Here is a 27,437-nt window from a genome sequence, read left to right as displayed (position 1 = left end):
CCCGCGCCGATCTACCAAAGCGAACGCCAGCCCGCCGCTCACGGCTTCGATCACAACCCAGCAGCTTCTTAAAGCCGCCGCGGTAGCGTGAGTTACCGCCGCGGTAGCGTGAGTTTACCGCCGCAGTCTGCAAAAGTCCCATTCACAGCCCATGCCTCAGCACACTCCCCTTTCCTTCCCATGGCCGGCAGCGCCGCCATCCAAAACCAACGCGAACAAACATCCCTCCACTTATTGCGCAAGACCCAGCGCCCGCCACCCCCCCCCCCCTTTCGTCCATTACAGGGATAAGCCTTTTTCACAAAAATCGGAAATTACGTCAACGCAGGGTAAAGTCAGTTCCGCTACAGGTCTGCACCTATTATATTAATATACTCTTGTCTCAAATAATGCTTCTTACCTTTTCTGTTTTGTCTGCTTTCCAAGTTGTTGTTATAATTTCAACAAAGAAACAACAATTTACTTGTTTGTAATTTATATGGGCACTCAGACCGCTACTTATCAATATAATAAGCTCAACATAGCGCCAGCTCCAGTTTCTGTTTTCTATCTCCGGTATATTTAAGCGTATTTTCTCAATTTACTCAGTAATTTCCCTCGAATCACTACATGATGGTAAATTATTCCGCAGAAGCATCTTCCCCGCACCGCAGTGCCAGCTCCCGCAGGAGCCGCCCCCCCCCCCTCCATTCTCTGCCGCAGCAGAGCCCGCTTCCGCAGAAGCATTTTCCCCGCACCGCAGTAACAGCTTCCGCAGAAGCTCCTAACCCCCTTCTCTGCCGCAGCAGAGCCCGCTTCCGCAGAAGCATCTCCCCTGCACCGCAGTGCCAGCTCCCGCAGGAGCCCCCCCCCCCACACCCCCCAACCCCCCCCATTCTCTGCCGCAGCAGAGCCCGCTTCCGCAGAAGCCTCTAGCCCCCCCCCGTCCCAGCCCTTAGCCCCCCTCCCCTCCCTTCCCCATCCCAGCTCCTTAGCCCCCTTTTCTCCCTTCTACTGCCGCAGCAGTGTTCACTCCAGCTAGAGCCCATATTCACAACCCTTCCTTGCTGAAAGAGAACCAGCTTCCGCAGAAGCTCCTTAATCCCTTTCTCTGCCGCAGCAGAGCCCGCTTCCGCAGAAGCATCTCCCCTGCACCGCAGTGCCAGCTCCCGCAGGAGCACCCCCCCTTCCCCCCCTCCCCCCCCATTTTCTGCCGCAGCAGAGCCCGCTTCCACAGAAGCATCTTCCCCGCACCGCAGTGCCAGCTCCCGCAGGAGCCCCTCCCCCTCCCCCCCCCTTCTCTGCCGCAGCAGAGCCCGCTTCCGCAAAAGCATCTCCCCTGCACCGCAGTGCCAGCTCCCGCAGGAGCCCTAGCCCCCCTTCCCCCGCCCACCCATCCCCTTTTCCCCACTGCCGCAGCAGCGTTCACTCCCGCCGGAGAACACACTTACAACCTTCTCTGCCGCAGCAGAGACCACTACCCTCCTTCATAGGAGTTTTTTCCATTTTCCCCCAACAGCGCTGGCGCCGCTCCTCCCGTACATCAATTTACGCTGCAACACTCACTACGAGCGTCCAGCATCCCTTAAGTCCTAAAGCTTTTTTGGGGAGCTATTCGGCTGCTGTCCTGCAATTAATTACTTGCTCTTTGGGGAGCGCTTATAGGGTTCGGGCCAATGCTGAGCTCGGACCCCTCCCCCTGGGCGGGGGAGAGCCCTGGGCTCGGGAATGGCTACCGAGCTCGAGGCCCTCTCCCGGACAGCACGCCAAATACGCTCAACCTTTCACTCAGTTCATTATCTGTAAGAGGGAACTCGTTAAGTGATGTTTTCTGAACAAATTTAGGGAGGAGCTCGCGCAGATAATTAACACGGCTGGTTCACCATCAGCAATCATACCCCTTATCCAATCAACCCAGGAAATCCCTATAAATTTCACAACATTCCTACCTTCACTATCTCTTGTTTCATCAAAGGCCCTCCTCCACCCCGTCTCCTCACCTTTTTCCCAAAGGGGGAGCGCTTATAGGGTTCGGGCCAATGCTGAGCTCGGACCCCTCCCCCTGGGCGGGGGAGAGCCCTGGGCTCGGGAATGGCTACCGAGCTCGAGGCCCTCTCCCGGACAGCACGCCAAATACGCTCAACCTTTCACTCAGTTCATTATCTGTAAGAGGGAACTCGTTAAGTGATGTTTTCTGAACAAATTTAGGGAGGAGCTCGCGCAGATAATTAACACGGCTGGTTCACCATCAGCAATCATACCCCTTATCCAATCAACCCAGGAAATCCCTATAAATTTCACAACATTCCTACCTTCACTATCTCTTGTTTCATCAAAGGCCCTCCTCCACCCCGTCTCCTCACCTTTTTCCCAAAGGGGGAGCGCTTATAGGGTTCGGGCCAATGCTGAGCTCGGACCCCTCCCCCTGGGCGGGGGAGAGCCCTGGGCTCGGGAATGGCTACCGAGCTCGAGGCCCTCTCCCGGACAGCACGCCAAATACGCTCAACCTTTCACTCAGTTCATTATCTGTAAGAGGGAACTCGTTAAATGTAATTTATACAACTAGTACTTAACATCTTCACTAGTGTCATTTTACTTCATAGGCCACAAACAGTGAAAAATCCCATTGCTGTTACTCTAAATATCTTTGAACATAATTAATTCTATTCTACATCTCATCCCTAATATGTTACAAATCTGTCACTAAATATACTTATTTTTCTCTTAAAAAAGGCTTCAAAAGAGATATTTGTTAGTTCATTATTAGCTCAGAGCATGAGATCTCTTTTACCGTTAGTCGAACGATCAAAAGCAATGATGCTATTTTTCAGTGTCACATCACAGGGAAAAAAGCTCCAGCTAGATTCAGGGGACTGACAGCTAATTCATTTTGTAAGCTAGTGTTAATTATCCAAGTGTGTGGAGGAAAGAAAGATGGATAACTAACACTCCATCGCAGCAATGACCATGTAATGACACACACACACACACACACACACACACACACACACACACTCGCATACATATATGGATCATCAATGTTGCTAATTAGAAAGGGAGTACTGACCAGTTTCAACTCATCAATGCTAATAAATGCTGACTGTCTGGTGTCTAAAATGATCGCTAATATAAAGGCCCTAAATTTTCCATGGAATATAAATGATGTGCCACAGGAGAAATCACAAATTCAGGGGGTTTAGGTCGACTGAAAGAAGATCGTTCATGATCAAAAGGACCGGCATTCGAAATGAAGACACACTCTTGGCCTCAGCAACCACAAAACAGTTCTTTGTCTCAAACACATTTCTGCACACACGTAAACACACACACACACACACACACACACACACACACACACACACACACACACACACACACACAATATAGATTTATTGCAAAGCTGGAAGCTTAACACATTTTTTCCTCTGAAGCTCCCAGTATTTTTCTCAAGATATTTTCTGTCCTTTTTCTTTCCGCCGTTTCTTCACAGCCACGGTGGCCGTCTCTTCATAATTTCATCAATAGTGAAGTGAGTGCGTGTGATAGAGAGCGAGTCAGCCAATGAATGATTTATGACTGAGAGGCGTCTGGACTTTAATACACTGACTTTTATGGCTGAGATCAAACCCAGTCTAAGACGCCACCTTTCACCAACTATGTGTCTCGAGCACACATCTGCACTCATGGCGCTTTATCAAAGAATACATCACTTCAGCATCCGGAAACATTTTCACGGCCCTACATGGGCTGAGCTTTGATAATGTTAATGCGGTTACACGTGTCCTCGACGGAGACCCCGCAACCTGTCTGTTTACAGGTACCTCAGTCTCACGCTTTTTTCTGTGTGTCTCACTATATTTATCATGAATGCAACACTAAGAATAATGTCAACATACATTTCGGAGCTTTATTTCTCAGAGGACTGGATTTATTGCTCCGAGGTTAGTCTTTTGTGGCACCTCCTGCATACAGATCTTAAATTGTTGCGAGTTCAAAATAAGTTAAGCTTTGTCAAATTACTTTTCTCAGACTGTTGATCACAGGACTTGCCATCTGGCAAATCTGAGCGCAGTTTGTAACACTGTTGAGATTTCTTCTGAAACCTACAAGGGACACATTTAATTATTAGCATCAGTTTCCCAGGAGAAATTAAGTGGTTCATCCATATGCACATTTTTTTAATATTGCATTAAAAATAAAAGAAGAAATACTAACAATCAAGGTTTATAAAGTCAAATGTCAGTAAGTTTGTTTGTTTGTCTTTATTCAGCCAAAAAGAAATTTAGGTTTTTGAGAAAAACATTCCAGTATTTTTTTTCCATTTAGACTTCAATGGTGGCCAAAGGTCCAAAATTTAGTTTCAATGCAGCTTTAAAAGGCCCTACATGATCCCAGCAAAGGAATAAGGGTTTTATCTAGCTGAACGATCAGTCATTTTCTAAATTTTTTTTAAATGTATATACTTTTTAACCACAAATGCTGGCTTTTGAAGCTACATTGAAACTGCAATTTGGACCTTCAACCCATTGGGCACCATTGAAGTCCACTATATGGAGAAAAATCCTGGAATGTTTTCCTCAAATTTTTTTATTTCTTTTAGACTGAAGAAAGAAAGACATTAACATCTTAGATGACATAGGAATCAGGAAATTATCAGAACATTTTTACTCTGGAAGTCAACTAATCCCAAAGTTAAGACTGCATGCATATTTTATTTTTTGTACCAATGGCCTGAAATTCTTGCAACTAAAACATGAAGTGTGAAGTTCTTTTACATATGGGAGAATATGCCATCCTAGCAGGTTTATATACTGTTGCGTCAAAAGTTTACATACACCTTGCAGAATCTGCAAAATGTTAATTATTTTACCAAAATAAGAGGAATCATACAAATTGCATGTTATTATTATTATTATTTTTTTAGCACTGACCTGAATAAAGCATTTCACATAAAAGATATTTACATATAGTCCACAAGAGAAAATAATAGTCGAATTTATAAAAATGACCCTGTATAAAAATGACATGCATTAAAAGCCGGGCTGAAAACTTTTTGAATTTAAAGATCAGGGTAAATTCAACTTATTTTGTCTTCTGGGAAACATGTAAGTATCTTTTGTAGCTTCTGAAGGGCAGTACTAAATGAAAAAACTATTATTTTTAGGCAAAATAAGAAAAATGTACACTCCTTAATCTTTTTTTTTTTCCTTCTGGAGCATCAGTGAGTGTTTGAACCTTCTGTAATAGTTGCATATGAGTCCTTCAGTTGTCCTTTGTGTGAAAAGATGGATCTCAAAATCATACAGTTATTGTTAGAAAGGGGTCAAATACACAAAAATGCTGGAAAAAAACAAAGAATTTGTGGGACCTGAAAGATTTTTCTGAAGAACAGCAGACAGTTAAACTGTTCAGAACAAACAAGGAACTCATAAACAGCCACCACTAAACAAAAAAAAAAAAAAAAACACAGTTGTGGATCTTTCAGGTAACAACACAGCATTAAGAATTAAGGGTGTGTAAACTTTTGAACAGGATCATTTTTATAAATTTAACTATTATTTTCTTTTATGGACTATATGTAAACATCTTCTATGTGAAATATCATTATTCAGGTCAGTACTAAATAAAAAAAAACATGCATTTTGTATGATCCTTCTTATTTTGATAAAATAATTAACATTTTGTAGATTCTGCAAGGTGTATGTAAACTTTTGACTTCAACTGTACATAATGCTATTCTCTATTCTTCAGACCACTGCAAAAACATATACAGTGAAATCTTCTTCCAGATGATAGTCCTCCATGGGGAAATTACAAAAAAGATCTATCTGTCTTTTATCCAATGACCGCATTACAGGCCCTTCAAATCCTCACCTCTCAATAACCTTGCTCACTTTCTTTCCTATTCACTCCATTTCCTTCTCTCTCTCCACCAAACTCATATTTAACACCATGTCTACAGTCATCCTCTTACGTAAGACGTATTTTTACAAATTGCTAACAAACAAAGAGAAACAAACAGGAAGTCACGTTGCTTAGCCTCATTCTGACTTCATTTCCTCTATGTCAGACTGAATAATCACAGAAGCCTATGTGACATGAAGAACACTTGAAGTAAACGCAGTAGCTCTGCTGTCCCTGTTCAGCGCGATCGGTAGACGAGTGCAATTTAAAAGCAAACAGATGTTCTGTGTGTCACTCCATTCAGAGATGAAGAAGACACACTGTGACTGACAGTGACGGGAACACGCTCGATTTTCACACCCCCGCAACAGTTTTCTCTGCCAAAAAATTCGGACGACAATTGCACGTCTACCGGATTCCGACCTGTCGTACGACGGAGACATTCTCCCCTGACAGCTAAGATTTTGACAATCAAAATGACTTTATTTTGTTGTTGCTGCTGTCATGACACACGTTCTGTTGCAAATAAGGGGAGAAAAGCCTTTGTGACCTAAGCAGTAGGTCTCAATTGGTGGGTTGCGGGTCTGATAAGGTCAAAATGGGAAAAAAAATCTATATACAATAGATATCAAGTCATCTATTATTGTTCAATTCAACATTATTTCTATGCTAACTATGCTATTAATAAATCTTACTCTGCAAATCTTTAGCTTCTAAACATATTTTTGTCTATCTTATGCATGAGCTTCGGGAAATAAGAAGTCACAACCTTTCTCTGATTGCTGAATCTCCTGCGATACATTATCAGCTTCCTTTCTGTTTTACGCAAATGAAAACTTCAGCTCGGAAAACTCAATCTAACTCTGTGGCACCTGATGCAAACCTTTTGCAGACCTTCTGCCTTATCTGTAATATGTTGTGTATGGTGTTATATTACATTAACTGTAGGGCATAATAAACTCCGCTGTTTGTTGCAGGTAAAACAGTCCTTCCTGTCATACCTCGGTTGGTAACACGCTGAGTCACCGGGCCATATCTTGCGGCCAGTATGCATGAATAAATAGTTAACCACTAATCGTCTGTCCAGATTTGCCTGCACGAATATTAACTGACATGATACGTTCTGTGCCTCTCTTATTATCGCACTGTCTCAATGCAAATAATGCGACAATTAGAGTCTGTGCCTGCTCTTTGTTTGCCATAAAGTGCTGCATTGTGAATACTTCAAGATCTATAATGGGTATTATATTCAAAATGGAGCCTGTCTTGTATGTTTTTAAATCACCAGTGTCCTCCGTCTACAGAAGTGCAGCATTGTCTTGACTGAAATGGCTTTTTGCTATTGTGTCCTAAACGGTGTTATATTGTACACGCTGTCACAATTTTCACTGCAAACAGCTACAAAACAATACAACAATGCCCTGCTGTCTAACAACTGTGGTGGGGCTTTTTTAAAAGGCATCAAATACAGCTCAAGACTCACACGGCGCTCGAGCCAATGCACAGAGCCGAGCTGAGCGACTTCATAATTACACAATGAGTTATAGGGGTGTTGTAAAGCAGTCAGCTTTAACCTAATTAGCACTGCATCCCAATGTTCCCTCGAAGATGAGTTCATTTCATCTGGAGTCCTTCGGCATATGCATTGATTTCCAGATTGAAAATCACATAATGCTGATTCATTTATGCATTCTAAAAGAAGTTCATAGTGGCGTCAAACAGAATTGCACAAGTAATATAAATACAACAAATTTTTCCTAACATACAGAAGAGCACAGAAGTAGTAATTAATTACTTTGTGCTGCAAGGATGCATTAAAGGGGTCATCAAATGCAAAACTCACTTTTACATGTTGTTTGAACATTAATGTGTGTTGGCAGTTGTGTACACAACCACCCTACAATGATAAAAATCAACCCAGTGGTATTTTTTGATCTTTAAATATAATATCCCCTTTTTAAAATCAGATCATTCTCAGCTTATTGTCGGTGTGATGACACACCGACAGAGGCCGCTCCCATGATAGTTGGACGTAATAATGAATAATAGCAGTAGTCATTTACTTCCGACAACTGAGCTGCTGACGATGCAGAGGACTGACGTTACTTTTCCTTTTAAAGGAAAGCACCGATCCCGATCTACATATGCGTTCAACATTTATAATAATAAGACATGCTTCTTGAGCCCTAGATCAGCATATTGAAACGATTTCTGAAGGACTGTAATATTTCACAATATTACTATTTTACTCTATGTTTGATGGGGCAAAAAGCACAAAATGCTAAAAAGCAATGAGCAACAATGTAATGACATTAAAAGATGTTAATCTTATGTGTAAATATTAGAGCTGTGTGACAACGGCAAAAAAAAAAAAAAAAATTCTTGAAAAATTATGTTTTCTGAAACAGACTGAACTTAAAAAAGAAATGAACTTTTCCAATAAGTTTAAATTGATTATTTACCTTTTATAAGGATTTTTACTATCATAATACAATTTTTCCTAACTTAATTACATATTTGCATCGTCTTTTGTGTCAAATTCTTCGATTTTAATCAATAAATTCATTAAGACACTACAGGGCTGTTACTATTCAAATGAAATCATTATCAACAAAATGTGTGTTTGTAATGCAGATGTGAGCCTGTGGCATTCAGATGCAGGACAAGAATGCATTTAACCTGCCATTACAATGCATAATTAATGTTTTGATGTTAAAAAGGCTGAATATTGATATTTGAAATGATTTGGGGGAAACCTGGAAATATATCATTTAAATATAAACCTAAAATCGCCAGTAGGAGGCAGAAAATCAATCATTGAGTCACTGAATCATTCATTCAACCAATTCATTCAAACGGCTAATTGATTTAATTGATCACATTTGCAACTGTGCTGATATTTGGAGAAAAATGTCACTCTTCGTGTTATATTAAAATATTAGTTTACTTCCAGAACAAAAATTTACAGATCAGTAGAAGTAAATAATTTTTTTACATTTTTTTTTTTAAATGACCATTCATTTCGCTAGATAGGACCCTTCTTCCTCAGCTGGGATCATTTAGAGCCCTTTGCAGCTACATTTAATCTGCATTTTGGAAGTTTAAACTCGCGGGCACTATAGAAGCCCACTATATGGAGAAAAATCCTGGAATGCTTTCCTCAAAAAAACACAATTACTTTATGACTGAAGAGAGAAAGACATGAATATCTTGGATGACATGGGGCTGAGAAAGTTATCTGTAAATTTTTGTTCTGGAAATGAACAAATTCTTTAACTTTATCAGATGATATAAGGATAAAAGACATGAACTCTTAGTCTTACACTCATCATTCATGTAGTGTATGCATGTACTCTCTAAATGTATTTTTGTTTGATTTTTGCAATATACTTGAAAATGTCAAAATGCATATCATTTAAACAACAATCACACATGAAATGAAACACTGCACAGCTCTTGTAGGCAGCTAGCCTAAAAGTTTCTCCTAACAGAAATAAGGTGAGACGCTATTATATCCTTTACTACAGCTTTTGTAAATATCAATAGTGTGTTCTGAATTGAGTTTAGAAAGAAAAGGTGAACCTAGTGATGACCTGAAAGAAATCAGACACGTGATTTGATATGATCTGATCCCTGAAAAAGGCTGCTCATGTCCTAAGATTGCGATTCAGTCTGTTAAGCTTCATTTGATACAGGCAGTGAAAGGAACCTTTTTAAACCGGCTGTCTGTCTGATGTTAATGGCATTTTGAAAGCCCATTTTATCATTTCCACTGCATCTGAGCTCAAGATCCGAAGTGAGAAAAAACTCTTAACACCATCAAACTGAACATCACAGTCCATGTCTACCCATCTCGTAAAGTGGACAGCTATTCCTAGGAACATTTTGTCTGAATCTTTCAGACAAATCTTTTTCGTCTTATTTTTTTAGTTTTATATCGTTTCTGATTAGCTGCTTTGGTGCTACTATTATAGACTTTAAACAAACAAACCCAATTAAAAATCTCAAATACAGAACCAAGAAAGCAGAAAAAGTAACTCTAGTCGCACCAACAGCATCTCTCTCCGTCTCTCTATTCATAACCTACCTAATCATATATTCCAAGTGCATTTATGTAAACAAATATTGCTCCCTCAAGAAGCTCTACTCGAGCACCTGCTGCATCTGAGAAATCGCATTTGTTTCTAGACTGAGCAATGAACAGCATGGATCACTTCATTACAGATAATGGAGAGCCCTCTGAATACTAGACCATACACAAGGACAAAGAGAGGAAAATGAGGATCCAGACTATAATGCATGTAATGTATGGCTGAACGTATAAATGATATAGACTCTGCTTGTTTTGTATTATTAAATTGAACAGCAGGGAGATAATGACTCTCACATACATTCAAATATTACAGTACTTTAAAAATGGACTCCAGTAAAAACGACTAATTATCAGTCCAGACTCAGAATCTGCAGGATACTGTGGAATGGATTTTAATATGGTAAAAGAAAGTAGAGAGTACTTTACTGTTATTTAGGAGCTGAAAGCATAATCAAATTAGTTCAAATATGTAATAACAGAACAAGCAAGGCGCAAAGGCTGTGTAAAATTAATGGTGAACATTCTAGTTATGTGGAAATCTGTGGCACTTTGTGCAAAAGTACAGGCACAGAAATAAAAAAGTTATTCAGTTATTCATTCAACTTACTTTTAGATAACTTTAACAAAGGTTGTTTTCCCATTAGAAAATTATAATACCACAAAAACACCAATTTAACTGAACAGTACAAATGCTAAAAAAACAAAGAGCAACAATGTAAAAGGCAAAGACATTATTCTTATTGTGTTCATATTAGGGCTGTGCGATAATGACAAAAATTATTATTATTATTTTGATAATGATAAACAGAATTTAAAACAGAAACTTTTCTAATGGGTATAAATAGATTTTTTAATTACTATATTACCAGAAATATTACTTTTATATTATATTATATTATATTATATTATTTTATTTTTTAATGGTGTGAAATAGAATTACAATTTAAATAAACTTAAATAATAACAAAAAATAGAAACTCTTTTTTTATTTTAATTTATACTTGTGATGTCAAAGCTGAATTCAGTTGAATCTTCATTATTTCAAATCTACAGATTTGATGCTGAAAAAAACATTTTTATTATTATTATCATAGTTCAAAACAGTAATGCTGCTTAATCTTTATTATATTATATATATTTATATATTTATAATATTATCTTAATATATATTAATAATTTCAAAACTTTTATTTTGGATCTGATTAATTGCAATTAATCGTTTGACAGTACTAATATATATATAGCTCTGCTACTAAAAACTGTTATCCCTGTAACAGCTATGACTGGCTGTTCCTCCATCTTGGCTAAGCTTTTAATGTTTTTCGTGAAAGGAAGAAGCTGATTCGTTAGTTCTTGTCACATGACCCGACATGAATTTTATATGCTTCCTTATTCTTTTATATATTTTAATATATACAAATCAGAATAAGCATGTTGTTTGAATTTTTACATAAATATTGTGTTACACTGAATGACAATGTAACATTATTTCAACCAAATTTTGACATTTTATTCTCTAAAAACATATTTGAAACCTTAAAAGTAGACACTTTACTTACAGTTAATGTGCTTTATATGGACATAAAATCACTTTTGTAAATTGAAACTTAATGTCTTTGACACATATATGTGTGTGTGTGTGTGTGTGTGTGTGTGTGTGTGTATGTATGTATATATATATATATATATATATATATATATATATATATATATATATATATATATATATATATTATGAATAAAAGAATATTGTTTATTTGCAGCATTATTATAAATGTCTTTAATATTACATTATTGATAAATAATAAATAAACAAACAAACAAACCTCTTGACCCTAAACGTATAAACAGTAGTGTATATGATTTTATTTCTCTATTTTCTATGAGCAGTCTCACACTTTAGCTTCAGCTAATGATCTGAATATGTGGTGGGACAATGATTTGCGAAGCAGAAGGGGCACTAGGATCATTCCATGATAGCACCAATTAGAGAATCTTACCTGTAACAGAAGCTCTTTCTCCACAACCTCCTGAGTCTTCGCTATCAGTCTCCGTTGAAGAGTATGCATCTTCTGAATCAGTTCAAAGGTGCTTGGATCACTCGCCTACAAAGAAAGAGAAGCATAATCAAAATATATTGGAAGACTGTATTATTTCTATAACTGTTTCAGTAACAAGCCAATGTAAACCCATACCTCTAGTCTTCTCCAGCGGTGTAAATGCAAGGGATTGCTAAGCTCCTCTGATAGAGCTCGACATCTTGTCCTCTCTTTCAGCAGCTCCCTCTGCATATGAAACACTTCCTGTCTGCCATCAGAACAAAGAAACGGCGGTAGAGTAACTCTGACTCTGGTTTTCAGGCCACAATAAAAGCAACAATAATCTACTAATTTATAGTCAGTCATTTAAAGTCCTCCTGCAATCTGGCAGGGTGCAACAGCACTTTGAAAATGAGTTTGCGTGAGAGGTTCTAAAAGCCTGCACTTCACTTATTTACTTATGCACCACACCAGCCACAAACAGGGAAACGCAAACAAGAGGGTGAATGAAAGCGAGAGGGAGAAACAAATCTCTTGGATCTCATATCGACAGGTTATGGCTCACAACATAATCCTAGCTGACCTTTCCCTCTCTGTGCCAAGCTTGTTCGAAAAGACACTTGTAGATATGTATGCTTTTCTATAGGCGTACACATGATAAATTCTAGCATCTGAAGCTATTTTTGGGTTGGTCTATGTACATATTCGCTGTATAGTCACATCATTTTCAAGATTATTTTTGAGCTGTAATTTGAAATTTGAGCTGCATTAAATTGTAGAAATACAAAACGAGGATACACACGTACAACAGCCAGAGATTACCGTTTATAAAGTTGAATATGGATCATTTAACATCTTTTAAATTTAAAAACTGCATGTGTGTAATTCATCGTTATAATGAAAAAGTCATCTTGTCTGCATCAGAAGAGAAATATGCCAAGATTATGCAACCTTTACAAGCAAAAACCATCTAAAACATTTAAACAAATACAGTATGTTGGTGGATTTTGATGTGAGAAGACAACAGGGAATGGACTTTTTCACTGGAGGAAGCGTTATTATGAATTATGGACTCATATTTTGGCCAGAAGCGATGTTAAAAAGCCTTAACCCTTTCCGGCCGGAACATTCAGTTGCATTTTTTCCTGATAACAGTGAAAATAATTAAAATAATGACTTTTGATCATACAGATAAAAGTAATACATTATTTGAGACTGTAAAGGTTACACTAACCCTAGTTGTATTTACCTGCACTCTTAGAAATGAAGGTTCTTTATTGGCATCGATGGTTCCATGAAAAATCTTGAACATCCATGGAACCTTTCAGATGCGAAAAAGGTTATTTCGATTTTTTAAATGTTCTTCAGAATGGTTCAGTGAAAGGTTCTATGGGGAACCAAAAATGGTTCTTCTATGGCATCACTACAAAAACACCCCTTTGGAGCCTTTATTTTTAAGAGTGTGTATACACTTACAATAACAACAAAATGTTGTGCTTTGGTAAAATAAAGAAAAGGATGCACTTTTTCAGTGAGGAAAGACCTGAAATATGGTGGATGTTTCTTACAAACATACAGCTATTTTCTTATCTCTGGATTACTTAAGGGCTATTGTGATTAATCAGCTGTTTGAACTCTGACGGCACTCATTCACTGCAGAGGAACCACTATGCAAGTGATGTAATGCATTATGTCTTCTGATGAAGAAACAAACTCATCTACATATTGGGTGCCCTGAGGGTGAGTAAATGTTCAGCAAATTTCCATTTTTGGGTAAACAATTCCTTCTCTGAACATATTAGAAAGACCTATGGGGTGGGACTGGGTTTCAAGTGTTTACTGTAGCTGTAACATTTGTCTGTTACAATGTTTGATGTGTTGTCATAATTATGGACAACTGAAAAAAAAAGATCCCTGTGCTCTGTTGTGTTTTGAAGAATGAATGTTCTTTATTGGCATCAATGGTTCCATGAAGAACCTTGAACATCCATGGAACTTTTCAAAGGTCCTTGTCACGTGAATAAGGGGAGTTCTGGGTCCAGATGCAAGGAGTATATTTAATAACAATAAACACAAATAAACAGAACAAAACAAAACCAAAAGGCCAACACGGCACACACGACTGGATCTGGGCAGGAGCAGGATTAACATAAAACTTGAAAACAGAGACAGGAAACAAACCATACGGAAGACAATGCAGCCAGAAGGAGTAGTGGGAAATGAGGGTTCTTATAAAAAAGTCCAAATGGTGAACAGCTGTGAGTGAATCAGTGTAAATGACAAAACAGACGTGAATACTTGGAAGTGCTGTGCAGGGAAGGGAAAACAGTGACCTCAGGTGGCTGAGGGAAGCCCCACAGCCCCGATCATGACAGTACCCCCTCCCCACGGAACGGCTCCCAGACGTTCCCTAAGTCTGGAGGGAGGAGGCACGGAGGAAGGCAAGTCAGGGGGAGGGATGGCGGGCCAGGCCCGTGTAACGGCGCGTCAGGCCCAATAGCGGACGTCGCCGCGTCAGGCACGGAGATAGCGGACGTCGCCGCGTCGGGCACGGAGATAGCGGACGTCGCCGCGTCAGGCACGGAGACATCGGACGCCGCCGCGTCAGGCACGGAGTCAACGGACGTCGCCACGCCAGGCACGGAGACAGCGGACGCCACCGCGTCAGGCACGGAGACAGCGGACGCCGCCGCGTCAGGCACGGAGATAGCGGACGCCGCCGCGTCAGGCACGGAGATAGCGGTCACAGCCGCGTCCGAAACAGAGATAGCGGTCACCGCCGCGTCCGAAACAGAGAGAGCGGTCACCGCCGCGTCCGAAACAGAGAGCGCGGTCACCGCCGCGTCCGGAACAGAGAGAGCGGTCACCGCCGCGTCCGGAAAAGAGAGAGCGGTCACCGCCGCGTCCGGAAAAGAGAGAGCGGTCACCGCCGCGTCCGAAACAGAGAGAGCGGTCACCGCCGCGTCCGGAACAGAGAGAGCGGTCACCGCCGCGTCCGGAACAGAGAGAGCGGTCACCGCCGCGTCCGGAACAGAGAGAGCGGTCACCGCCGCGTCCGGAACAGAGAGAGCGGTCACCGCCGCGTCCGGAACAGAGAGCGCGGTCACCGCCGCGTCAGGAACAGAGAGAGCGGTCACCGCCACGTCCGGAACAGAGAGCGCGGTCACCGCCGCGTCCGGAACAGAGAGAGCGGTCACCGCCGCGTCCGAAACAGAGAGCGCGGTCACCGCCGCGTCCGGAACAGAGAGCGCGGTCACCGCCGCGTCCGAAACAGAGAGCGCGGTCACCGCCGCGTCCGGAACAGAGAGCGCGGTCACCGCCGCGTCCGAAACAGAGAGAGCGGTCACCGCCGCGTCCGGAACAGAGAGCGCGGTCACCGCCGCGTCCGGAACAGAGACAGTGGACGCCGCCTCCGCCGCCCAACGAGCGAAAATGGTCGTCATCCACTCGGGCTCAGTCGGCTCAACGACCGCCTCCGCCGCCCAACGAGCGCAAATGGCCGCCGTCTCTTTGGACAACGTCACCTTCTCCCTGAAGGGCAAAAAAGAAATCCTCCCTGCTGGACCCACTGATGCTGGCTGCATTCTGTCACGTGAATAAGGGGAGTTCTGGGTCCAGATGCAAGGAGTATATTTAATAACAATAAACACAAATAAACAGAACAAAACAAAACCAAAAGGCCAACACGGCACACACGACTGGATCTGGGCAGGAGCAGGATTAACATAAAACTTGAAAACAGAGACAGGAAACAAACCATACGGAAGACAATGCAGCCAGAAGGAGTAGTGGGAAATGAGGGTTCTTATAGAAAAGTCCAAATGGTGAACAGCTGTGAGTGAATCAGTGTAAATGACAAAACAGACGTGAATACTTGGAAGTGCTGTGCAGGGAAGGGAAAACAGTGACCTCAGGTGGCTGAGGGAAGCCCCACAGCCCCGATCATGACAGTCCTTTAGATTTTTAAAATGTTCTTCAAAATGGTTTGTTTAAGAACTGTTTAGTGAAAGGTTCTTTGGGAAACCAAAAATGGTTCTTCTATGGCATCACCACAAAAACACCCCTTTGGAGCCTTTATCTTTAAGAGTGTTTGTAGACTTAGAATAACAACAAAACCTTGTGCTTTGGTAAAATAAAGAACAGGATGCAATTTCCAGTGAACTTCTTTCTGAAATGTGTCACAAAAATGAACCAAAACTCAGGAAAGACCTGACACACTGTGGATGTTTCTTACAAACATACTGCTTTTCTCTTCTCTCTGAATTACTTATGGGTTATTGTGATGTTTTTGTCAGCTGTTTGGACTTTCATTCTGATGGCACCCATTCACTGCAGAGGAACCACTGTGCAAGTGATGTATTGCATGATATCTTCGGATAAAGAAACAAACTCATCTACATTTTGGGTGCCCTGAAGGTGAGTAAAAAAATTCCCATTTTTGGGTGAACAATTCCTTCACTGAACAAATCAGAAAAACCTGAGAGGTGGGACTGGGTTTCAAGTGTTTATCTGTAGCTGTAACATTTGTCTGTTACAACGTTTGATGTGTTGTTGTTGTTGTTGTTATTATGGACAACTGGGAAAAGATTCATATGCTCTGTTGTGTTTTGTCAGATTGCACCCACCTGTTATTTTGCACAACAGCATATTCTGTGCATGCACCCCTACAACAGAGTCACTCATGGCAAGTCTAGCTACAGCCAGTGTCTGCCTTTGACCTGCTACAATGATTCAACTCTGCAAATAAACAACTTGAAAGCTCCATCAGCCAACCTATTAGCACTAGTGGCTTGCCAGAGTCTGGAAAAGCAAATCATGCCATTTCAGCCACAATAGAAAAGCCTCTTGAAATACACTGAAAATAAATAATGGCAAAATCGTCTCTAAGGACATCTAAGGACATAAAAAAATCTTCTAGGCAGAAAAAAAATGAGGAACAGAAACGTGAATGAAAGGGAGATAAAATAACACCCTGTCTACACCAGACATGACCGGCACAACACAACAAAAGCTCAAAAACCATTATAATCAATCCCTGCGTACAAATATGCCTCCTTCCATACTATACAATATATAGTAGGCAAAATGTTATGTGATGGACACAAAAAAATGTAAAATAAAAAAAGCAAAGAGGTTTTTAAGTGCCTCTTTTAACCCTTGTAAACTAGAGATGACAGAGAGCCATATTATATCCAACTGAGTGCTCAACCGAAATGATATGATGCTCCGTTTAAGCAGTATGTCCTAGAACTTTTTCTGTGAAGCATTGGAGAGAGATGGATGATGATAGCGCACAGCTCATTTACCTGAGCGCAATGCAGGTTGAGTTTATGAGGGTGTTAGCGATTAGCATGCTAAATTGATCAATATGTCATTTCCTTTGGGGGGAAAAACGCTATTACCAAAATCTTCAGTGTACTATCATTTGTCTAGCAATGCGAGTAAACTGGAGTGGTTTTTGCAAATGTTGTGCTAAAAGACAGTGGAATTGCTTTTAAATGGCATGGATTGATTTCTCAACATCCACAAGGTCTTTTTACGTCACTGATGATTCAGACAAAATCAATGTTGTTAATGTTTGCCATGTTTGAGGGAAAAAAATGGCATTAGCTCTTGTTTTGGGTTGCTTGTCATCTTTAATATTTATAACTGTCACAAGGGCTCTGTTCCAAACCTACTGAGCTATACCTACCGAGACAGTATTTTAAGGAGTCATGGCTGTGCTTCTGACGCAAAAGCCTGTTTTAGACTTTATTATGCTGCCAAATTAAGTCAAAAACTACTGCTAAAAATCAACAAGCTTTGTGAAAAGAATAAAAAACACATTCAAAGTGATGAGCTGATTGAATTGCTCATTATAATATATTGTAGATTTCATTAAATATGTGAAACTATCAATAAAAAGTGTATAGTCTAAATAACTATTTCATCTAAAAATATTAGATGTGCTTATGCTTAATTACATGCTAATATCAAACTCTATTCTTTCCTGTGAGAGTAAGCTCTCTATTACATATCAAGTGTTCATGTTTAGGCCCAACCTGAGTCTTTAATAAGTGTCTTCCTTCATTAAAATTGATGGCAAGGCAGACAAACACGACCTCAGGAGCTTTGATGTGAAGAGAAATCCTCTTGTACACTTGTTGCATCATTGTCAGACATCATTTACACACACAAACACTTGCTGTTCTCTGATTTCGTTGGTGTAAAGGAAAACTGTCTTTATGAAGGAAACATTACATATTACAACAACACAACATTACACATTATTCATTACATGTACCTTGACTGTTTTTGTTGTGCCAGTGGAAATAGTTCCAAACAAATCCACAACAGTCTCAGAGCAACACATAGTCTGGTGTTTCATTCCGGGATGAATCAGCAGTATTGAATGAATCATTTGGAAGAATTCATTTTGTTACAGAAAGACTTGGCATCAAAAAATCTTTTGAATGAATGATTGTCTTCAATCATGACATGAATGATGAATGTTGATGGACTGTCCCATATTAGCATATTTTTACCCTCAACCAGTTGTCCCCTGTCCGCCAATTTTTCTGCTCTCGAACTGTAGCGACAACAATGTCTTGTAAGCACTGCAGATGTTTTGTATTTGGATGTAAAAGTGAACATAAGAGGTTTTATTTTCTCCCGACATCAGAGCTACTGAGGACGCAGTGGATTAGTTTTGTTTCTGATGGTAACACGCCACAGAATACACAAGAGGGGGCAGGGTCAGCAGCAGCTCATTATCATTTAAAGACATGCACCAAAACGGGTTGCTGAGTAGCTGAGTTGCTAAAGAATCATACCAACTTGTGGAAAATGGGTATTCGATTTCTCTTTTAAGGCTGTGCCTTATGTAGGTTGCATTTGTCAGCCACATACATTTCAGAAAAGCAGCCATTATTCCTGTTATTCCATTTGAGGCCTAATTACTGTAATTTCTAACCTTCTTTGGAATGTAATAGTTACTTTTCTGAAATGAGACAGCCTCAATAATGTATGCGGCTGACAAATGTGGCCTACGGAGGGCGCAACCTTCTAAATTAGACACAGCAATAGACTTGTTGCCAGATACTGGTGTACAAATGTAATGTTAAGTAAGATTCATTGAAAATTCCAAGCACTAATGCACAGACAATCTGGATTGGAACATGCATACACAGAAAAAATGTAAACATATTTTATCCAGCCTGGTTTTATGATGAAAACGCACCTCTGGGAAATGAAATAAGTACCGCCATGTATGTTTTGTGACATATTTGATGTGAAATGTCCATTGGGTGGTGCTAAAAGGGTGTTTTTTCTCAGAAAAGATTAATATACATGGTATGTTTTATGTGACATTTGTTTTCTACACGTCACCGCAGTTCTGACTTGAAATGTCTATTGAGAGGTGCAATAAGTCTAATGCTCCACAACGTTTTAAAATAATGTACCATCTGCACTATACCTCAACCTACCCGATAGTATAAACAAAAGCGAATGTGACGTAAAATGCTCACATCGTGAGTAATTTTTTTCACGGGATTCGTACCCAAGGATTCCACATCTTAAGTCCAACTTCATTGTACTATTACAACACTATTAAAGGGATAGTTCACCCAAAAATTAAAAAATTCTGTCATTAATTACTCACCCTTATGCCATTCCAAACCCGTAAGACCTTTGTTCATCTTTGGAATACAAATTAAGATCTTTTTGATGAATAGCCGATAGCTTTCTGACCCTACATAGACAGCAACACAATTGACACGTTCAAGGCCCGGAAAGGTTGCAAGGACATTGTTAAAATAGTCCATGTGACATCAGCTTTATTTTTTGTGCGCAAATAAACCAAAATAACGACTTTATTCAAATATTTCTTTAGTGTCTGCCACCAATGTGGTACTCTCGTGAACGTGATTCGAAGACTGACACGGAAGAAAATAAATTGTTGAATAAAGTTGTTACTTTTGTTTTCTTTGTGCACAAAAATTCTCACACTTTCATAAGATTCCGGTTGAACCACTGACGTCACATGGACTATTTTAAAAATGTCCTTACTACCTTTCTTTGCCTACAGAATGGTAGTTGCGTTGCTGTCTTTGTGTTCAGAAGATCAACAAACGTCTTACGGATTTGGAACGACATGAGAGTAAGTAATTAATGACAGAATTTTCATTTTTGGGTGAACTATCCCTTTAAGACCAACCAAATGAAGTAAACACCTTTTAGAAACACCAAAACAGGAATCTGTTGGAAAGCCACAATTGCCAGTGCCACTTCCATTAACTTCGTCCAAACTTACAGTATATTAGGTGAGAGTACGTTAGGGCTGGGCGATTAATCGAAACGTAATCGAAATCGACATTCTATAATCGATCAAATTTTTCCAGGTCAATTATTTCAATTACTTTCCCTTTAAAAACACTACTGCGTGTGGAGTCACGTAACCCAGCTCCATTACGCTACGTTATTCTGCCGACATATCGATGGAGAGCTTAAGCAGTATTTATGCAGTAAAAAGTAGTTACAGGATATACAAGAGTAATCTTATTTAGAAGATATACTGCTTATTTTCTACTTTTAATATTTATTATTATTTTATAAATTTATTTTGTTTCCAAAAGTGCAAGTTATTTATTTTCACTAATTTAAGAAAAATGTGACTTTTCGTTTTAAGCAATGTGTGCTTTAATTTCAGTTGTTCGACACTGATGTTCAATAAATAATCATAGATAGTAGATAGTGTGTGCACCCTTCATTCAAAAATCTCTCACTTGTAATATGTGAGCATATTCACTGTACAAAACTTGTCAGTGAACTATGAGGGCAAAAAATAAATATAATTTTATTAAAGTTTTATTTATAAAATAATCGTTCATTAATCGTAATCGGGTTAAAATGTTCAATTACTCAAGATTTTGATTTTAGGCCAAATCGCCCAGCCATAGAGTAAGTATTCTTTGATCACTTTGCTCAAGACAGGTCTAATCCGACCCTGAAACACTAGCACTTCTTCACATTGCATTTTGATTACTCCGTAAGTTTGTATCTGGGAAATCTAGCCAGCACTTTTTCCTGGAGCTTTAATAAAATACTTTCAGTGGCACTCCGTTTGATCTGTTCCTAACAAAAGCTTCTTAGCATTGTGTGCATACAAATGCATGACATTTCTACTCTTAGAAAAGGATATAACATAAAATGTGACATAAGAGCATACAGTAATTACTGACATCAGTGCTCCAGGGAGACCATATTAATCTTAGTCATTGGTCATTTTACTGCACCTTACAGCAGACAATAGAGCCCTAAAAGGATTTCCTGTCCAGATTGGGGGAAATAAAAGCAGCCTTTCCATTTGCTTGCCTTTTGCTGGCTGTGGCTTTAATTTATGCATTTTAATTGTGTTTTTGGCAAAGCTTTTGCTTTTCTGCTCTCACTATTCTCTCTTCTCAATTGTGTTTTGCATAAATACATCACTGTCCACTAAAAGAAAGCAAGCCATCCATCTTTTGCCATCAACAAATTAATTCCACTGTGACAAATAAATAACTGATTTAGAATGGAAAAAAGAAACCCAGATCCATGTTTCTCTTAGTCAGTGTTTTGGTTTGTATTCCTCCTTTTCGCTGTTGTTTCGACTGAGATCTGCATAGAGATACGGAAGGCGAGAGAAAGAGTGGGTTGGGGTATATAGATTGATTTATTCAGGAAGGCAGGGTTGATATCAGGGACTTAAACTTTAATCAACACGCTTATAGAGTTCAGGACTCTCGCCCACACACACATTTTCCTATGTTGCAGAACGCAGCCTTCCCACTGAAACTACATATATTTGCAGGAAATAGCAGAAAAATGGTCAAACGATAGGCAATGGTGTCAAGAACTGGCTTTGTTACCACATACATTAACGTCCGCCTCCTATAGGCCGTAGTGCTTCCACATATACCACCCTAAAGCTGCCGCAAGTGATTCGCCATACATAAAATGTCTCTATCACTGACAGATATCACTGAAATAGGTGTCTTGAGAGATCCCACCTGTCTCTGTGACAGCCCCAGGCTCTGTAAGCAGCGAAAAACAGAACGCGAACGCAGCCTGCATGAGTAAGAATCTGGAAAAGTGGAGGCGGCTATATATGCCAACTTCAACCAATGCCGTGAGTTTGTGCCAGGACGGCCCATTTGAGTAAGGTGGTTGAAGATGGTGGGAATGTTTTTCAGAAGTGTTATTAAATTATTAAAGGTACTATTTTGTTTTTGTTTTTTTCATTTTCTCTAAGATTTTAATCATTTTACTGTGTTTTTGTCATTTGCATTTGTTTTTTTAATGTCTATATAGTTTTAATCTTTTTTTTATTTTTGTTTTAGTTAAGTGCATCAAGGCAAACTAAATGAAAAAGAGAAATGTTGCTGAAATAGCTAAAATAAAAACAAGTTTTTGTAAATATTTTAATTCACTTAAGTTTCATTATTTTTATTATTGAATACTTGATTTTTGGTCACATTTACTGCAGTATTGCATACCTATTTAAGCTTTTTGGTAATGTAGTCTTGCAACAAGTTGGACAACCTGCATTCAGCAATACATTTTCCACAATATATTGCTGTATTTTAAATATTCATTTGCATTGTGTTAAATTGAAGAAGTTAAGAAAATAGTTCATTAAAAGACATTACTCAAGTTATTTAAGTTTGTTGTACTCAATGTAGTGTTATCAAAAATATCGATATTTCGATAAATATCGATACTGAAATATCTGAACGCTATCGATACTAGCCGAGCTGTCACTTTCACTTCTCTCCAAAGGCGCGTTGACAAACACCACACGTGACCGCAGTGCCTGTCTCGTCTCATTCGCTGATTTGGCGATGGTTAAATAGCATTAGTGAATCGAATAGAAAGGCGAGTGCAGCGCCCCCGCGACCGGCTTTGTTTCATAAAGAACACAGCAGGAGTGCTATCTGGAAATATGGAAAGCCGAAGTACACAAGCAAGCCAATGCTACAGAGCAGTGCTAACAAAAGGCGCTAACACCACTAATTTCGTAAAGCACCTGAAAGACAGACACCCGGATCTTTATAAAGAATTTAGAGAGGTTGGTATCTGTTCTCATTTTAACATTACTGAATCATTAAATAAGATTGCCTAGTATTGTTTCTGATATGAGTGGTCTGGTTTTTTCACCGTAGTTCGTTAATATAATCTGATTGAGGAATCTTAGACGAGTAAATACTTTAACTGTGGTCAAACTGTGGTTTAACTTTATTTAAACAAATTATTACATAAATTATGCAATTTGTCTGAATGTCTATCCAGTGAGCAACTGAGCATTGTTTGTATGCATGGATCGGTGATTATATGTGAATCCGGCATTAAAATTTGTTCATCAAATAATGTTAATGTATTAACCAGCATTTATGAACGATGAGCAATGCATTTGTTACAGTACATTTTAATCTTTGATAACGGTAGGTAATAAAAATACAACGGATCATGTTAGTTCTGGTCCAATGAAAAATATTAACAGATAGAACTTTGGATTTTAATTAGTTCATGTATTAGTAAATTATATTTTAAATTAACCTTTAACTGAGATTAATAAATGTTTTGGAAGTATTTTTCATTGTTTATTCATGTTAACTAATGTTAACAAATATCTATTACCATTAACTTAAGTTCTAAGATTAGTTAGATAGTTCAGTTCATTTTAAAAGTGTGGTCTAAAAAGAAAAAAAAGTTTATTAAAGTTTGGCATTGTCTTGTAGCACCATAAACATGAAACAAAAACAACTTGCTCATAACCTTTACTACCAGTTGTATTTGAACAGCAAAGAAAGTATGAAGCAAACTCAAATGAAGCTAAGAATCTGAACAGGGCTGTAGCAGTGTGCAAATGCATGTACCTCATTGTCATGTTTTAGACTTTTTATATTTATCTTTAAATTAAAAAAAGAAATTTACCCCCCTTAATATTGTAGCAGTTTTTTTCTCTGTGGTATCGAAAATGGTATCGAATATCGATATTTTTCAAGGTATCATATCAAAGTTAGAAATTCCAGTATCGTGACAACACTAGTACTCAAGGTAATCAGTTGCCACAAACTGTTTACGTTTTACATGATTTTAAGTATTGTGTAATTAAAGTGTTTGAGTAAAGTGCTACTCAGTAATATTGAGTTAAGCAATACTGATACTTCTTGAGTTTATGTAACTTAATTTTTAAAGTTTTGTTAACTTAATACAATGGCACAAATGATTAAAAATTGAGTCATAATAACATAATATTTGAGCAGACTTAATGAAAATTTTTAATTAAACTGTAATCAAAAAGTAGATGCAACGTAATCAAAATATTTATCTTCTAAAAACAAGACATTTTTTAAGTTTATTAACTCAAAAAAGTAAGGTAATCAGTTGCCTAAGTTTTTTTTTTTGAGTTTTGAGTTTTGAGTTTTGTTTACTTTATCAGGGTTTACAGTGTAGTTATTACTGCACAAAAAAAACAAAAAACAGGATGATGCAAGACTGCTTAGGGGTTTGTTTTGCTATAATGGCCATCTGACTGATTATTTCTTGCTTATACCATTTTTTAAAATAAAAGAAAGTTGACATTTTTCTCTCCCCATTTGAATCATTTGAATGAGTTTTACCAGCTGCTACAAACATGTGTAAAGATTGCATGCATAAACCTCTACTACCTGAGGGATTGTATCTTTGGTTTGACTGGGGAAAGTGGCCTATTACTGTATGGCATGTCACAAGTAAGGCTCAAGGTAGCACAGCTAGCAGTTAGACAATGCTTAAGACAATGCTTAAGGAACATGTATTTAATTCTTGTGAAATATTCATGCTGGTCTGAATAGAAATTCATTTCTAGGAATTCATCTGTCAGGATGCCACTGCTTTTTAAATTTCCGTTTTTCTAATAAGCAAGAAGATGAGAGGAACATATGCTCCTGATCTGTATGCTTTAACTAGAGCTGAATAAAATACAGAGTAGGATTGGCAGACATTTATTTTGCTAAACTTTGTGTTAAAAAGTCTGCAAAGCTAACAATAAAAACATGCATTTCCAAAATATGTTATTTACATAGATTTATCGTATATATTTATTGGCAGTGTTGTGTTGACAAATTAAGGTTTTGATACTCAAAAATTTAATAATAACAATAATAATAATAATGGTTATACCTTTGATGGTGATGATCATGATTATTATTATTTTGAATAAATTGCATGGTATACCAGTCCAGAAGAGGACCATGATACTCAAAAAAAAAAATAATAATAATAATAATAAAAATAAATATAACCATTATTATTATTAGGAATACACTGCATGCTATAATAGTCCAAAAGAGGACCATACATAAATAAAGGTTATTATTAACTTTGATTATTATTATTACTACTACATTTATTCATGGAAAATATGGTACTTTTTTTAGTAACATGCCCTGCAATCTTAGTGTGCAATGTAGACTAAATTTACTTTCATGCAGTTTGAAAGAGGATAATGTTCCATACTTCATCACAGTTCACACGTGCCATGATCCGCACACATACGGGGGGGAAAATCATCTCCTTTTTTAATTTGTAGAAAGTGACATATTTCAGTGATATACTGACTGCTAAACTACAAATGTTCTCGCTTAAGAGAAGAAATAGAATAATAAAGTTAGAAAGGATGGAGGACAAGTGCTAGTGGGCACCAGTGGGAGACAGATACGGAGGAAAAGAGAAAAAAAAGCGAGCCGTTACAGAAATGTGCCTACAGCGGTACACATATAAAACAATGAGCTGTGATAGAGTCCAAGGCCTCTGTCCGGAAAATGTGCAGCAGTGAGCTAAAATGTCAAAGGTAAGGTCTATCTGTTGTAACCTCTCTCTCTCATTCTGTTTTTCTTTCTATTTCCATCCTTATTTCAGAGAAGCAATTATATAATGTTCCTCTAATGCAATAAAAACAGGCGGAATGGAGTGGGGGAAAGAAGTTTGAGAGCAGTAGAACACGTACTAATGCTTGTGTTTTAATTGACGTGAAGTGCACGTAAGGGTAACCCTGCGATTCAGGCAGACTTAGCCAAACATAATTTATTTTGGAGTATGGGCTCTTTGAAATCATTTGAAATGGAAAGACCTCCTCATTACAGTAGACAAACACACAACGCAACAATCTGGTTCAAAGCTGGATCAAAGAAAAAACTCATGCACACATAAACACACACTTTCATTGGTCCATGCTCTGTATTGTTCATTCCACTCTGTGGTTTGAATTTTCTAATGAATATTCCAGACAAAAAGCAACAGAATTTTGCTCATTACGGCATAATTTATCATGGTCTCATTTACTGCAAAATTGGTAAGTAAAAATCAGTACCATACTGTTCTTCAAACAATATGAACACTGCTACTTTGAACAGCAGTATGGTCAAACGAACACTTGAGGTGGCTTCATTGCCTAATAGGAATTTAGAATTTTAAGCAATCTAGTCATTTATATAGTGTAGAACAGTGGCTAATATACACTTGAAGTCAAAAGTTTACACACACCTTGCAGAATCTGCAAAATGTTAATTATTTTTGTAAAATAAGGCAGAAAATGCAAGGAATTTTTATTTAGTACTCAGCTGAATAACATATATCACATAAAAGATGTTTACATGTAGTTCACAAGAGAAAATAATAGTTAAATTTATAAAAAAAATTACCCTGTTCAAAAGTTATACACTTGCTTCTTAATACTGTTGTTGATTAATTGTTACTTGAATGATCCACAGGTTTTTTTTTTGGTTTTTTTTTAGTGAAAGTTGGGTAACACTTTCTATGAAGCCTGTATTTATAATGCATTACAGGGACATTCTTAATGCATTATAATGCATGCATAATGCCTTATAAACAGCATTATCATATGTTATATAATTTTATAAATAATCATAGCAACAGTTACGATGCACTATAATACTTACCTTTTGTGCTTATAACTTTGATGAGTACAATGCATTATAACACCAGATGAAGACTGCATTTACAATGCATTATAAGGGCGTTCTTATATGTATGTTCTTATTAGGCATTATAATACATTAAGAATGCCCTTGTAATGCATTGTAAATGCAGGCTTCATCTGGTGTTATAATGGTAAGTATTATAATGCATTGTTACTGTTTTTATAATTATTAATTAGATGATACAACAAATCATAATTGTGTTTATAAGGCATTACGTGTGCACTATAATACATTAATAATACCCGTATGAAGGATTATAAATGCAGACTTCATCTGGTGCTATAATGCATTGTACTCATCAAAGATATAAGCACAAAAAGGTAAGTATTATAGTGCATTTTAACTGTTGTTATGATTATTTATAAAATTATATAACATATTATAATGGTGTTTATAAGACATTATGCATGCATTATAATG

At 38.3% G+C, this 27,437-nt stretch overlaps 1 protein-coding gene across 1 annotated transcript in view; it reads right to left on the bottom strand.

Moving 5' to 3' along the window:
- Positions 1-10,093: 10,093 nt before the first annotated feature.
- The window catches only part of LOC141336843 (cilia- and flagella-associated protein 58-like), a 55,406-nt gene continuing 38,062 nt past the window's right edge, over positions 10,094-27,437 (bottom strand). The window contains exons 7-9 of the mRNA XM_073842572.1: positions 12,172-12,283; positions 11,977-12,081; positions 10,094-10,129 (exon numbers count right to left, since the gene is read on the bottom strand). Of these exons, the coding sequence (XP_073698673.1) occupies positions 10,094-10,129; positions 11,977-12,081; positions 12,172-12,283 (253 nt within the window). The remainder of the gene's footprint in view (positions 10,130-11,976; positions 12,082-12,171; positions 12,284-27,437) is intronic.

This window comes from Garra rufa, chromosome 6 (assembly GCF_049309525.1).
Source record: "Garra rufa chromosome 6, GarRuf1.0, whole genome shotgun sequence".
NCBI lineage: Eukaryota > Metazoa > Chordata > Actinopteri > Cypriniformes > Cyprinidae > Garra > Garra rufa.
Note: the sequence above shows the minus strand (reverse complement) of the source record. Positions and strands in the feature narration are given on the sequence as shown.